The sequence below is a fragment of the Capra hircus genome, chromosome 24 (assembly GCF_001704415.2).
Source record: "Capra hircus breed San Clemente chromosome 24, ASM170441v1, whole genome shotgun sequence".
Classification (NCBI taxonomy): Eukaryota; Metazoa; Chordata; class Mammalia; order Artiodactyla; family Bovidae; genus Capra; species Capra hircus.
The window spans coordinates 667,879-681,274 of record NC_030831.1 but is presented as its reverse complement, the minus strand read 5'-3'; the positions used below and the strand labels follow the sequence as shown (position 1 = coordinate 681,274).

The 13,396-nt window shown below is 58.9% G+C and overlaps 1 protein-coding gene across 5 annotated transcripts in view; it reads left to right on the top strand.

The window, feature by feature from the left end:
- NFATC1 (nuclear factor of activated T-cells 1) overlaps nucleotides 1-13,396 on the top strand; it is an 88,156-nt gene that overhangs the window by 60,885 nt on the left and 13,875 nt on the right. For 4 of the 5 annotated variants that reach the window (XM_018039660.1, XM_018039661.1, XM_018039658.1 and 1 more), the window contains exon 9: nucleotides 940-1,605. In XM_018039660.1, the coding sequence (XP_017895149.1) occupies nucleotides 940-1,605 (666 nt within the window). The remainder of the gene's footprint in view (nucleotides 1-939; nucleotides 1,606-13,396) is intronic. The other variant, XM_018039662.1, reaches the window with a different exon arrangement.

Genomic DNA, 13,396 nt, shown 5'->3' with positions numbered 1-13,396 from the left:
TCTGGTGACAGCGCGTTGTCCTTCCTCCGTCTGCACATGGCAGCGCCGGGCGTCTGTTGTGAAATCAACGGTGCTCTCGCCAGTCGCTCTCCAGGGAGCGCGACCATCAGGGTGTCCCTTGTGAGCATGTGCATAAGAGGCAGCAACCAAGGAGAAATGAGACACAGGAAGTAAGCCGGCAGGCGGGGTGGGCACGGTGGAGCCCGGCCCACCGCAGACCCCAGGGCGCGGGGTCAGCGCCCTCAGGGCCTGGTCAGGCCCACAGCCTGGAGGGAAGGAAGGGACCGTCCAGCGCCTCTGGTGCCACTTCCAGCCCGGCTTTCCGCACCCTGGGGGTACCCAGAGGCACTGCGCAGGACCCTGTGACCGCAGTCGTGCATTTTCCCCTGGGAACGAACCCGTGCGCGGGAAGGAGGACTGGCATTCTTGCTGGTGTAAAAGGGTTTCCTTGTCTAACGGCTGAAGTCTTCTCTCCTGCAGCAAATGGACACTCGCCTTTTCTGTTGGATTTTTACTGATCTCTGAGCGCCATCTTACTCTCTGCTCAAGTTCACCCCATGTCAGACACTTATCAGATAGTATGTCGGTAGCAGCAGAAACGCAGTAGTACATCCAAGTTAAAATTTTCACTTTGATTGCTACAAATCCACAGGCCCTTGGGTCCAGGCTTCTGCTGCAGCTCGCAGATGGGTTTTTATAGCACATTAGTGCCGCAGGAGAGTCCAAGGAAAACAGTGCTCTCGGCCTGAGAACCAGCTGCAGCTCTCCCGAGCCGATGACTCACGCTCTCGTTTTAATTGGGTGGGAGAACCAGGCAGGAGACACACAGGGACTCAGTCAAAGCGCTGTTTGTTTTCGGAGGGTATCCTAGCCACAAGCCCGCCCCGGTGCTCCCATCTGCAGCTCATGTTTATTTAATTTTTTTTTTCCTCCTCGCAGTTCCAATCATAAAAACGGAGCCCAGCGATGATTACGAGCCTGCCCTCACCTGTGGACCAATGAGCCAGGGCTTGAGCCCGCTCCCCAAGCCTTGCTACGGCCAGCCGCTCGCCCTGCCGCCCGACCCGGGTGCCTGCCTCATGCCCGGCTTCCCATCCCGTCCGCAGGGCAGTGCCAGCCCCGAGCTCCACGACCTCTCCTGTGCCCCTTATGGCTCGGCCACGGCTGGCCCGGGCCACAGCCCCCTCGGACTTCCGCGGCCAGTCGGCGGGGTCCTCGCCAGCCAGGAGGCGCCGAGACCCTCGGGCGTGCCTCCTGGGCCCCCCCAGCCGCCGCCCCCCACTCTGCTGCAGCCACAGGTGAGTCCGACGTCGAGCGGTAGCTGCTCCCCGGGGCGCCGGCCAGCGCTCTGTCCCCACAGCCCCTCCTCTCCGCTGCCGCCCGGGACCCGAGAGCCGACCCACCTGCAGCCCTGTGGCCCAGCGCACCCCTGCGGGACGGGCCACCAGCAGCACCAGCCACTCGAGGTTCCGAGCAGTGAGCCTGCCGCCGCCCGGCCCCCGCCGCCGCCCGAGGTGCGTGAGGACAGTAATCGTAGTCTGGCCCCCATTTCCGTAACGGTCAAGCGAGAGCCTCAGGAGCTGGACCCGCTCGACCTGGATGACGGTAAGTGCCCGCCGCAGCAGGAGCACGCCCAGCCCTGGGCCGAGGGGCCCCGGCCCGGAGCGTGCCCACTGCCCCAGGAGTGTGCCCGGCCTGTGTCACTCCAGAAAGTCCCAGCGGTCAGCAGTGCCACCGTCAGTCAGTGGGGGACGCCATCCCCGCCCAGTGGGTGCCTATGCTGTGCATCCTGGGGGCACGTGGTCCCTGTGGCAGTGCCAGGCGTGGTGACCACGGTCCCTGGAACACGGCCCCCACCAGCTGAGATGTCCCATGAGGACAAGAGGCCTCCTTGGACTCGGCTGTGGGCCCAGCTTGTTGCTTAGCGTCTGAAGTGCCTCTCTAGTTCCGTGAACCGTCATGAAGTGGTCAAATAGCTAAAAGTGAGTGGCTTTCACCCTGTTCAGCTTGTGAAACCATGCGTTCTGTGCGTGTTTGCCGTTGCGTCCAGCCCTTTGCAACCCTCGACTGTAACCCTCCTGGCTCCTCTGTCCATGGGATTCTCCAGCAAGAACACTGGAGTGGGTTGCCCAGATCCGAGGGTTCTTCCTGATGCAGGGATCAGGCCCGTGTGTCTCCTGCACCAGCCGGCGGGCTCTTCACCACTGTGCTGCCTGGGAGCCCAGTGATCAGATCGGGGGGTGGCGCGGCACTCCAGCGCACCCACCCAGCACAGCGCCTGCTCCGCTGGGATGAGTTTGGGTGGATGTAAAGCGTGCTTTTGGGATGCCTGCAGTTAGGTTGATGATGCAGACTTTCTGATATGAGGTCTTCCTATGAAATGATGGCAGATGGCACCTGATCGAGAGATTTCTTTTCTTGCTTTGGGACAAAAGGCCAGGGCCCCAGGTGTTGTCACAGGTGACTCGGTGCTCGTGTGGGCCCCGCATGGCGCATCTGTGTGGGCGTCTGGCCTCTGTCAGCCAGCAGCCCATCTCCCCGGTGTGCGTCACTCCCTGAGCAGGGTATGACCCAGTGCCTACCTGCCACCCAGCTCCCCAGCTGCAGGACTCAGGGAGCCCAGGAACCGCAGGACAGTCCTGGGCACAGCCCCACACCCCCACCCCGTCAGCCACTTTGGCCTTTCTGCCTCCACTGTTGCGGCTCCTGGTCTTCTCCCTGAAATCGGAGCCAGACACGTGGGCGTCTTCCTTCCATGACTGCCATCTCCCCCACGCCTGTGTTCTGCGCCAGGGACCCTCCAGGGAGAGTCGCTGGGCGTGCGGTCCCAGGCGTGGGCACAGGGCCCCCAGCACCCACCCTCACCTTCGGTGCCCATTCCCACCTGAAGTGTGGGTACAGCCGGACTCGGGACACATGGGCCTTCCTGTGGGGACACCTGGTCACAGCCCCCAGCCCAGTGACCAGGAGGGCCCTGGGCGTGGCAGGACCCCGGGCCTGGGAGGTCTCCCTCCGATCGGGCGGCCTGGCCCCCTTCCAGTGCCCCTCCTGCTCCTTCCTCACGCGAGCTCACCAGCTCGTGAGTGTTCTTGTTCCTAAATGCTCGCTTCACAGGAGGCGCCCCCTTTGCAGGCTGTGCTTGTGGGTTCCTAGAGAGGCCATCTCTGCTCACCATGGTCCCAGCCCAGGACCTACTCGCTCACCGGAGCTACCATGTAAATGCGAGTCAGCCCCTTGTCAGTGACCGTCTGGTGCAGAATAAAGGCATCGTGAGCCTGGGAACCTGAGTCCCCAGCCTGGATACCAAGGGGGTTGGGGCGGATCTCACTGGTCTTTCTGACTGGGTGGGGAGGGTACGCAGGTGTCATGGGGCGACTGGGGGCCTCGAGGGGTTTCTGTAATGCTTGGATGACTTAAGAGGGCACCAGTAATCTAATCCCTCACCGGCCTCGCCTTTACACGTCATATGTGGTCGAGGTGTCTGAAAATTGATTTGTGAAGAGAGTTGGTGTCCAGGGGTATGTGCACTGCGGCCCTAAGGCCTGATCCAGGGGTGTGTGGTGCAGTCCTGAGCCCTGCAGGGAGAGAGAATCCATCGGCTGGGGCCGATCCCTGATTTAGAAACAGGCCCCTGTGAAAGGTCTGGAGGAGATGGGGGGATCGTTGGAATTCACTGCAGGCCATGTGAGTCTCTACTTGTGTCTGTGTTTGAATTTGCAGCCCAGCTCAGGAAGGTGTAGACAGAGAAGATGGAAACAAGAGTGAAAACCTAAATCAGAAAATTAGACACCACTGGTTTCCAGTAGCCTTGACATTAACAAGCAGGCACTCCATCCTTGCCGTTTGAGCTCAGGAAGAGGCGAGGTACAGACCAGGGAACCAGGACTGGGCGGAGGGTGCAGGGGCGTCTCCTCCCCACAGGACAGGGGGCTAGCTCTGGTGGCACTGGGGGGCCTGCCCTGCCCTCTCCTGGGCTTTGTCCTGCAAGCCCTGGCTCCACCCCCAGGGCAGGAGGGCCCGGCGTTTGCTGCGGCTCTCGTGGGGAGCTCAGCCTCACACAGGCTCAGGAACAGAGCGACTACGAGTCTGACCCCATGGTGACAGTTCAGGGCACTTCTGCCAGGCTGGCCCCATGGTGATGGTTAGGGTGACTCCTGCCAGGCTGTGTGCCCTCCCCAGTGGGCGCTCAGAGGTGCTGTGTTGGCCAATAGGAGTCAGGGGCCTATGGGGGCTCCTCGGGCTTGCTTGTGATGCTCGTGGTGCCAGGCCTGTGAACAATAAGAGCTCATTTCATGTGTGTTCTGGTGTTTTCTTTGAAGTTTTTGTTTTCCAGAAATGTAGAGTGAAAAGGGCGATAGTAGGATAGTATGTCCAGCTCCAGGGAGCCAGGGCGTTTGGAGCGCATAAGTGAATCTTTCAGAGACAGGAAAGGTGCCGCACCTTAAGCAGGACGCCCATGCTCCCTGCACAGTGAAGCCCTACGCACAGCAGGCCAGTGCTCTTGCCAAATCTCCGTCTGCTTCAAGGACATGCCTCAAGTGGACCCCATTTCTTTGTTTTTCAGGCGTTTCTGCTGTTGTATCAGTAGTATCTGGCCCATAAGTAACTTTGGTCATAATTCATTCTTTGGTTCAACAACATTCATGGAATTTAAGCTTTCATTTTGGATCTCTCAATCATGGCAGCATCACTAGACACCTTTTTTAAAAAAAATTAGCTTTGTGGTCTTCTCTTATTTTAAATGTGGATTGAATGTGTCCTAAAAGCTACAGTGTTTCCTTGGTGATTTCCATGACCTGCGCCTTGCTGGGCTGAGCCACACAACCGCCCAGCAGCTCCTCCTCTGGGTGTATACATGGCAGTTCACACACACGTGCATAGAGGTCTGTGTGTCCTGTACTCACTCCCCGGGTGTGCACATTGTGGTTCACACTCACACGCACAGCAGTCTCTGTCTTGGCTCCACACGTGGGCAGTTCACACACGTGCACAGCGGTCTCTGTCTTGGCTCCACACGTGGGCAGTTCACACACGTGCACAGCGGTCTCTGTCTTGGCTCCACACGTGGGCAGTTCACACACGTGCAAGTGGTCTCTGTGTCTTGGCCTCGCTCCTTGGGTGTACGCATGGTGGTTCCCACACGTGTGCACAGCAGTCTGTGCCTGAGCTCACTCCTCAGGTGTGCGTGTGGGTGTCCTGGACTTGCTCCCGTTGATGCGGATCTGCTGGCAGTATTGTGAACGTCCCTGAAGCTCCAGGGCCTGTCCCGTCTTTTCATGGGGGCCCCTGTGTTGCTGACTTGAGGACCTGCTTTGTGAGCCAGCAACTGTCTCGGGGTGTCGCTTGTTTGCTGCTGCTGACTCCGCCCATGTGTGCCCCCAGCCCACTCCACGGCCTCAGCCACAATCGGCCCTTTCAGGCCCCTCCAGGGGTCTCAGGTTTCCAGAAGTCTCGATGTCATTAAAACAACAAGCAGGTGGAGCAGGCGGCCAGGCTGTGTCTGCCTGAGTCTGCCTGCGCCCCCACCCCCCACACCCCCCTTCCTTCCTGAGCTGGGGCTGCTCTGGGACCGAACGCAGACTTTCCTCATGGAAAGTTTTACTAACCTGGCCCGGGGCCCAGCTCTGAGGCCTCCCCGTTCCTAGTGATGATTGAAAGAGTCTGGATCAAACACGCTGGGTCGTTAGACGGTGGGCTCTACCCGCTGGGCGGAGGTTGCACTCGGCCATGCACGGGTCCTGAGGGTCAGTCCTTATGGCACGGCATCCAGAGGTGGCTGGGGTGGGGACTACCGTCAGTCTGGTGACCCGCAGGCCTCATCTCTCAAGACAGGAGTCCCAGGAGCAGAGCCCCTGCTTGCACCTCCCAGAGCCGAGAGTCTGGAAGGGCGCAGAGCCCTTTCCACACTCTGCCCTGGGAGCCTCATGGGGACGTGAGTCTGTCTGCACAGGGACCCCACGCCAGGCTGCCAGGGACGCCATGCCTCCAAGTGTCAGACGGTGTGAGACTCTGGAATAAATACCCTCCTCCCTGTCTAGATGGGCCTGAGTGACGGGCAGTGATGGCAGGAGCCCTGGACGCTGCCACCCCACCCTGGGCGGCGGTCAGGCCTTGTGCGCCTGTGGTCCTGGCCGGTGTGTGTGTTGCTGCTGCGCCCGCACTGCCGGGATCTGCCCCTCGAGGAAGGGGGGAGGCAGGGGCCGCTCTGAGTGTCCGCTGAGTAAGGGCCTTTATAAATAGGCGCTGTGCCTGGCCCCTGGGACACAGCCTGCTGGGCCGTGATGGCGAGCGTCTCCTGGCCTCCTGCAGCTCGGGTGACCCCACGGCTTCAGCGTCCGCCACTTGGGGCACCCCTCGGATGCTGGATGCCGACATGAGCAGCACGTGCAGGCCGCCCGACTCTCATCCAGGGTTCTTCAGCCCAGTTGCTTTCTGGGCACTTGAGGGGCATCTGGTGGTTTGCTTTCAGCTAATGTTAACCTTCTGCCTTAATCCTAGGTTTTAGCTTACTTCCTTCTCTAAGTGGAGAATTGTTTGACGTTACTAATTTGAGGGAAAGAAAGAGGAATCTGATGTGGGGGGAGGAAGCGGAGGGAAGAGCCTGGAAGGTTTCATGGAGCCAGAGCCACTTAGCTCTGCTTGGGCCAGAGGCTGGTGCTGGCCTGCCGTGCTGGGGCCCCGTGGGCGTGTCGCGGTTCACGGTCCCTGTAGGCTGGCCCCGAGGGGCAGAGTGTTGGCGAGAGAGTGCGTCAGGACCAGAACACGGTCTTCCTGGTGGATGTGCCTGTGCGGAGAGGTGGGCGCCTTCCCAGGGGGCTTAGTCAGTGCCGCCCCCGTTCCAGGCCTGCTCTCCATGGCTTTGCTCTCCGATGCCACACGTTTCAAAGCTCTTCCGCACTGAGGAACAAGCAGGCCTGGTAGCTCCTCTCAGACACTTGAGCCCACGCCTGGCACACGGCTGTGCTCTGTCCCCAGAGCGTGACACCAGGGGAAAGGTACTCAGAAGCCCCGCTGCTGACGGGCCGTCAGGCCTGGGGTCTCTGAGGAGTGCTGACTGGGGCGGAGGGCCCTGTCTAAATCTGCTGGATGCCTGTCTTTTCGAGAGCAGTGGGCACGTGGCTGCCCTGCCCCAGAGGGCCAGGCAGAGGGCCAGCAGTGTGTGGCACTTCTGAGCGACCTTTCTGATACAGGAGTGTCCCTTCCATGTGGATTCCTGAAGGACAGTGACTGCCTGGCATAGCCGTCCACCGGGTCCAGGCGAGAAGAGCCCGGGTGGTTGGTGTTTGAGAAACTGTGTTCCCATCAAAGCTGTGTGTGTCCTACCTGACACACTATCACCAGCACACAGAAAACCCGGACAACAAGAATAGTGCCAGCACACGGGCTGGGCTCCTTCTAGAGTGACTGTACATGGGGTCTCTGTTGACGAATTCAGCCTCACAGCAGCCCTGAGCGGGCAGAACCGCCGATTCAGCCCATGCTGTCAGAGAGGGAGGCTGAAGCTCGGAGAGAGGTGTCATTGGAGCTGCTCGGAGCGCGGCGGGGACAAAGCCGGGGCTCGCCGTGACCCGCCCGCCAGCCCCGATGTCAGCGCTGGCTCTGGGCCCCCGAGGTCGAGCTGTGTCATTGAGACGCAGTGAGCAAAGACTCCTGCTCAGGAGTCTAGCTTTCATGTGTGGACTCGCCTCGAAAGCCAAAGAGAAGTGTGGAGTGCGCTGTGTGTTTCCTTCAGCAGAGAATCCCTTTTACTAGTGGAGGCACTTTTGATGGCCCAGGGAGAGCTAGGGGAGAGGCAGGGCTTCCAGAGTGATGCAGAGATATCAGTCCCCAAAAGCAGTGAAAACACCGACACAACTTTCAGATCGATTATTCCAGAACCTGACACCTACCCAGAGGCAGAGCAAACTGGGAAGCATTTATTCAGGGCAAAGTGGACCCTGGGAGACGATCTGTGGTGCCGTAACTCTGGGCTGTTCCCCTCCCCCCGCCCCACGGCGTGTAGCCACATAACCTGGTTCAGTCCGTGATCGGGGGCCCATGATCGTGCAAGCCGTGTGGCGTGGCCAAGAAAATAGACGAGCAGCATGCAAGATGGGTGTATTCACAAAACAAGTGTCTGACAAAGGACTTAGACTTAGCACATGTGAAAGCTGCATGTCTCAGTAATAAGACAGCCTAGTCAAAAACTGGGTGAGAGATTTACGTAGACATTTCTCCAAAGAAGATACATGAATGGCTAATAAATACATGAAAAGATACTCAACATTGTTAGTCTTGGGGAATGCCAGGAAGACGCCTTTTCACACCCATGAGAGATGCTGTGAAAAATCAGAGACAGTAGCAACTTATGGAGAGCATGTGGAGAAACAGAACTCTGGCAGGTTACCAGTGGGGATATAAGGAGTGCAGTCGCTTGGGCCGTGCCTTTGGCAGAAGACCCGACAGTCCCACGCTCAGACATCAACCCAGAGAAATGAACACGTATGTACACATAAAGACTTGCACACAAATGTACTTAGCGGCATTGTGTGTAATATCCAAACATGTGAAACAACCTAAACGTCCATGGAACAGATTTTAAACAGTGTGCTATATCCATACCCACAAGGAGGAATGCAGTACCAATTCGCGGTAGAACATGGTTGAACCTTGAAAACATGTGGAGTGAAAAAGCCAGACACAAAGGACCACATTTTATGTGTGCCCGTTTATATGAAGGTGTCCAGAGAGGCAGCCTGGCCTGGGGATGTTTCTAGGTCTGGCCTCTTGTGCGGTTTCATTGGTCTTACATATGGTTTTGCGAAAACACTCGATGCCAAAGGAGAGAAGTGCTTTAGAAGCGAAGGCATGTGTGTATCGTGTGTGTTTGCTCCTGTTTGTGGAACATACAGAGCCCTTTTTCAGGTGCGATGGGAGAAAACTCACAAATTCTATATTTATATGACACAAAATAATGCTGATAGCAGAGTTTCTCTTGGGGAATAAAAATATGTGTGCTTCTCCATCACTTACTGTTTAGCTAAATAAAGGATTCTCTTTAAAGCGTGAGCCATGTGGGTCCTCACGTTGTCTGGGCACAAAGCCTTAAACCCCTTTACCCTTTTCAGTCTGAATTTTGACACCAGGTTCTTCCTTCCTTACAGATTACAAAGTGGACACTTCCACACAGTTAAGAATAAAGACGATCCATCCCCCCACTCAAACATCCGCCCTTATCAGGCCCAGGGGACCCCGACTAATCACAGCCTGGTCCTGAGACAATGGGCCGTGCTGGCCTCCGGAGGACATGGACAGTTATCGCCCAGAACCTGGGGCTGGCTGTCTTCTGCTCTGAAGCAGAGTGCACAGTGCTGGATGTGTCCTCAGTGGGGCAGGGGGCCTTATCAGCCCCAGCCCACCCTCCCTTCCCCGGGAAGGCTTCCCCACTCGCCATATCAGGCCACACAGCTGCCGCTCTCCAGATACGGCCTGAGAGCGCCCTGGGCGGCATGGGGAGACCGCCGTGATGCCCCGGCTCCGGCTGCCGGGTCTGGCAGGAGGAAGCAGGGAGGTGTGGCCGGGTAGGCCTGGAGTCCAGACGTGAACCAGGCCCCGCCGGCTCCCTCTGCTGCCCCCGGGGCTCCGGGGACAGCCCGTCTCAGGCCTCCCCATCCTCTCTCCATGTGCCGAGCTGGGTTGGTTTGCAGGCCGCTCCGTGTCTCTGCGGATGTTTCAGCCGAGACTGGGCAGGGCCCCAGCAGCGGCCTTGGGAGATAACTTCTCACCTGTGAGTGTGAGTGAGGTCGGAGCATTCTGTACAGACAGGAAACTCACAGACCAAAATCGGTGAATGAGAAGGTCACTGGGGTGGGGACACCCGGGGGGGCACCCAAGAGGTGGGGACACTGGGGGAACACGCAGGGGGGACCCCCTGGGGGGGTGACACCAGCATGGTGGGGACACCCAGAGGGGGATACCCGGAATGGGGGTACCTGGGGGGACACCCGAGGAGGACACCCAGGGTGTGGGGACAGCCGGTGGGGAGACACTTGGAAGGGGGAGGTACATAGGGGGACACCGGGTGGGGGGCGACACTCCTTCCTCTCAAGGGTTTTCTCTGGGATCGTCTTTAGGATGGCGCCCAGACAAGACAGCAGCACCAAGGTGACCTGACTGCATTTGATGAGAGAAACCACACTTTGGGCATTTCCTCGTAACTGCTGTCCCCAGACTGAGACTGGCCGGGAGGGGGCAGACCGTGTCACGTGTCAGGGCCCCGTCCTGGCTGCGGGAGAGCCTGCTGTCTGCTGCTCTTGGCCGGGCTCCTGGCTTTCACAGCGTCAGACTCAGAATCGCCTTTCTGTGCACTTTCCTTTTTTTTTTGTCCACAGTAGCTATTGCCAGCAAGCCGTAAACTACCGTATATCACTCAGGTTTAAGATCCTAAACTTTAAAACAAATTAAACTCTTGTTGACATTGTAATAAAAATCAGAATGGAACGGGCGGCTCAGTAGAAGTGAAGTTCAATTATTTTTGTGGATTTAAGATTGTTTTCTGGGATTCGCAGGCTCACAGGGCAGCAAGCGATTTCCTCTTGGCAGACGGTCGGTCAGAGGAAAAGCAGTGGTGGCTGCAGAGGTGGCCACCGCGGGCCGTCACCTGAGTGTTTGCTCTGGCGGCGCAGGGCCGTCTGCAGCCATGCTGGAAACGCAGCGTCCCGGCCGTGTTGGAGGGGAGATGTGCAGGCAGCTTTAAGGCACTTTAGTTTAAGAAAGGAGCTGAAATCATGTCTGTCGGAGACCGCCTGTCACCTCGGTGTTCTGCTGGATGGAAGACGGCCCTGGAAGCACAGGCCATTGTCCTCCAGCTCCCGTCCACTGTCCAGGCAGCAAAGCGCAGCACCCGCTGCCCCGCCTGGCAACCCCCAGGCCTGTCACCCCCATACACACCTGTCACCCACCACCAGACCCATCACCCCACACACACCTGTCACCCCACACACACCCATCACCCCACACACACCCATCACCCCACACATACCCGTCACCCACCACCACACCCGTCACCCCACGCACACCCGTCACCCCACACACACCCGTCACCCCCCACACACCCGTCACCCCCACCACACCCGTCACCCCCACACACACCCGTCACCCACCACCACACCCGTCACCCCACACACACCCGTCACCCCACACACACCCGTCACCCACCACCACTCCCATCACCCCACACACACCCGTCACCCCACACACACCCGTCACCCACCACCACACCCGTCACCCCACGCACACCCGTCACCCCCCCACACACCCGTCACCCCCACACACACCCGTCACCCCCACACACACCCGTCACCCCCACCACACCCGTCACCCCCCACCACACCCGTCACCCCCACACACACCCGTCACCCACTACCACACCCGTTACCCCCCACACACACCCGTCACCCTCACACACACCCGTCACCCCCCCACACACCCGTCACCCACCACCACACCCATCACCCCCCACACACCTGTCACCCTACAAACACCCGTTACCCACCACCACACCTGTCACCCCACACACACCCGTCACCCCCTACACACCCATCACCCACCACCACACCCGTCACCCCCCCCACACCCGTCACTCACCACCACACCGGTCACGCCACACACACCCGTCACCCCCACACACACCCGTCACCCCACACACACCCGTCACCCACCACCACACCCGTCACCCACCACCACACCCGTCACTCCCCACACACCCGTCACCCCCCCCACACCCGTCACCCTACACACACGCACACCCCTCACCCTCACACACACCTGTCACACCCACACACACCCGTCACCCCACACACACCCATCACCCCCCACACACCCATCACCCCCACACACCCGTCACCCACACCCACACCCCTCACCCTCACACATACCTGTCACACCCACACATACGTCACCCACCCACACACCCATCACACCCACACACACCCGTCAATTCCACATACCTGTCACACACCCGTCACCCCCACACATACCTGTCACTTCCACACCCGTCGCTTCCACATACCTGTCACCAACACACACACCCATCACACCCACACACCCATCACTTCCACATACCTGTCACACACACACACCCGTCACCCTCACACATACCCGTCACTTCCACACACACACCCGTCACTTCCACATACCTGTCACCAACACACACACCCATCACTTCCACACACACCCATCACTTCTACATACCTGTCACCGCCATACACCCATCACTCACCACCACACCCATCACCCACCCATACACCCGTCACCCCACACACACACCCATCACCCCACACACACACTGGTCACCCTCACACAAACCCATCAACCCCCCCACACCCGTCACATCCCACATACCTGTCACCCCTACACATACCTGTCACACCCCACCACGCCCATCATCCCTCACACCTGCACCTGTAACCCCCAAGCTATGATACCTCCTTCGCTCACCAAGATGGAAACAGTCATTCCCATCAGATCCACACCAGCTCTCTGCCCTGTGCGTGGATTCCTGCCACGATGCTGCAGAATCGCGAGCTGCAGAGAAGTGTATAGATGGAAACTCGGTGGCAGGTTAACCCGACGAGCCAGGTGCACTCCTGCAAATGGGCTGTGACCTGGGCTCTCCAGCAGCCTCTCACAGCATCACGCCCCTGCCCTTGCCTGCCTTGCTCTCTTCTGCACCGCGTCCTGTTTCTCTCTGAGCAAGCCCAGGTTGGCTGTGAAGTCGTGATTTGTGAGCCATAAACATGCTGATGTCCTCTGGCCACCATTGGTCGGCTCAAGGTGTCCAATCACCACCATCACTGTCTTCAGAGCTGGCGCTGGGGTCACCTAGGCTGCCTGGGGTGGTGAGGTCCTCAGTGGGTTCCCGCCTGCCCCCCACCCCAGACCCGGCAACGCAGAGGGCAGGAAGGGGGCCATGGGCTGCGAGCCTCACTCTGCAGATGGCGCCCAGCACTTCCTGACTGGTGGAGTAAGGAGGAGACTTAGAAACTCAGGACCCTTGGAGGAGGTTCCCTCACGGAGCCCTCCCTGTCCCTGGCTGCTTACAGGACCCGTGGATTCAGAAGCATGCCCTTGGATCCCAGCAGTTTGTAGCCCTGCTCACCACAAGGCTTTGCAGAAACTTGTGGGATTCCTGACCCAGGGCTTGCTGAATCTACAGAGTATTTGGATAAGACCACGCTCTTGGGCAGTGAGCTTGTCTGACGATTTGTGGACCAGAGGCCGTAACCAGCGGGAAGGTGCTGAGCTCGGAGCCCCACTCCTGGCTCAAGAACTCCTGTCACTTCATCTCAGGTCTCTTCACGCCTTGTGATGGAAATAGGCCCCTGATTTATCCTGAAGCTCAGTCTGAATCCCACAT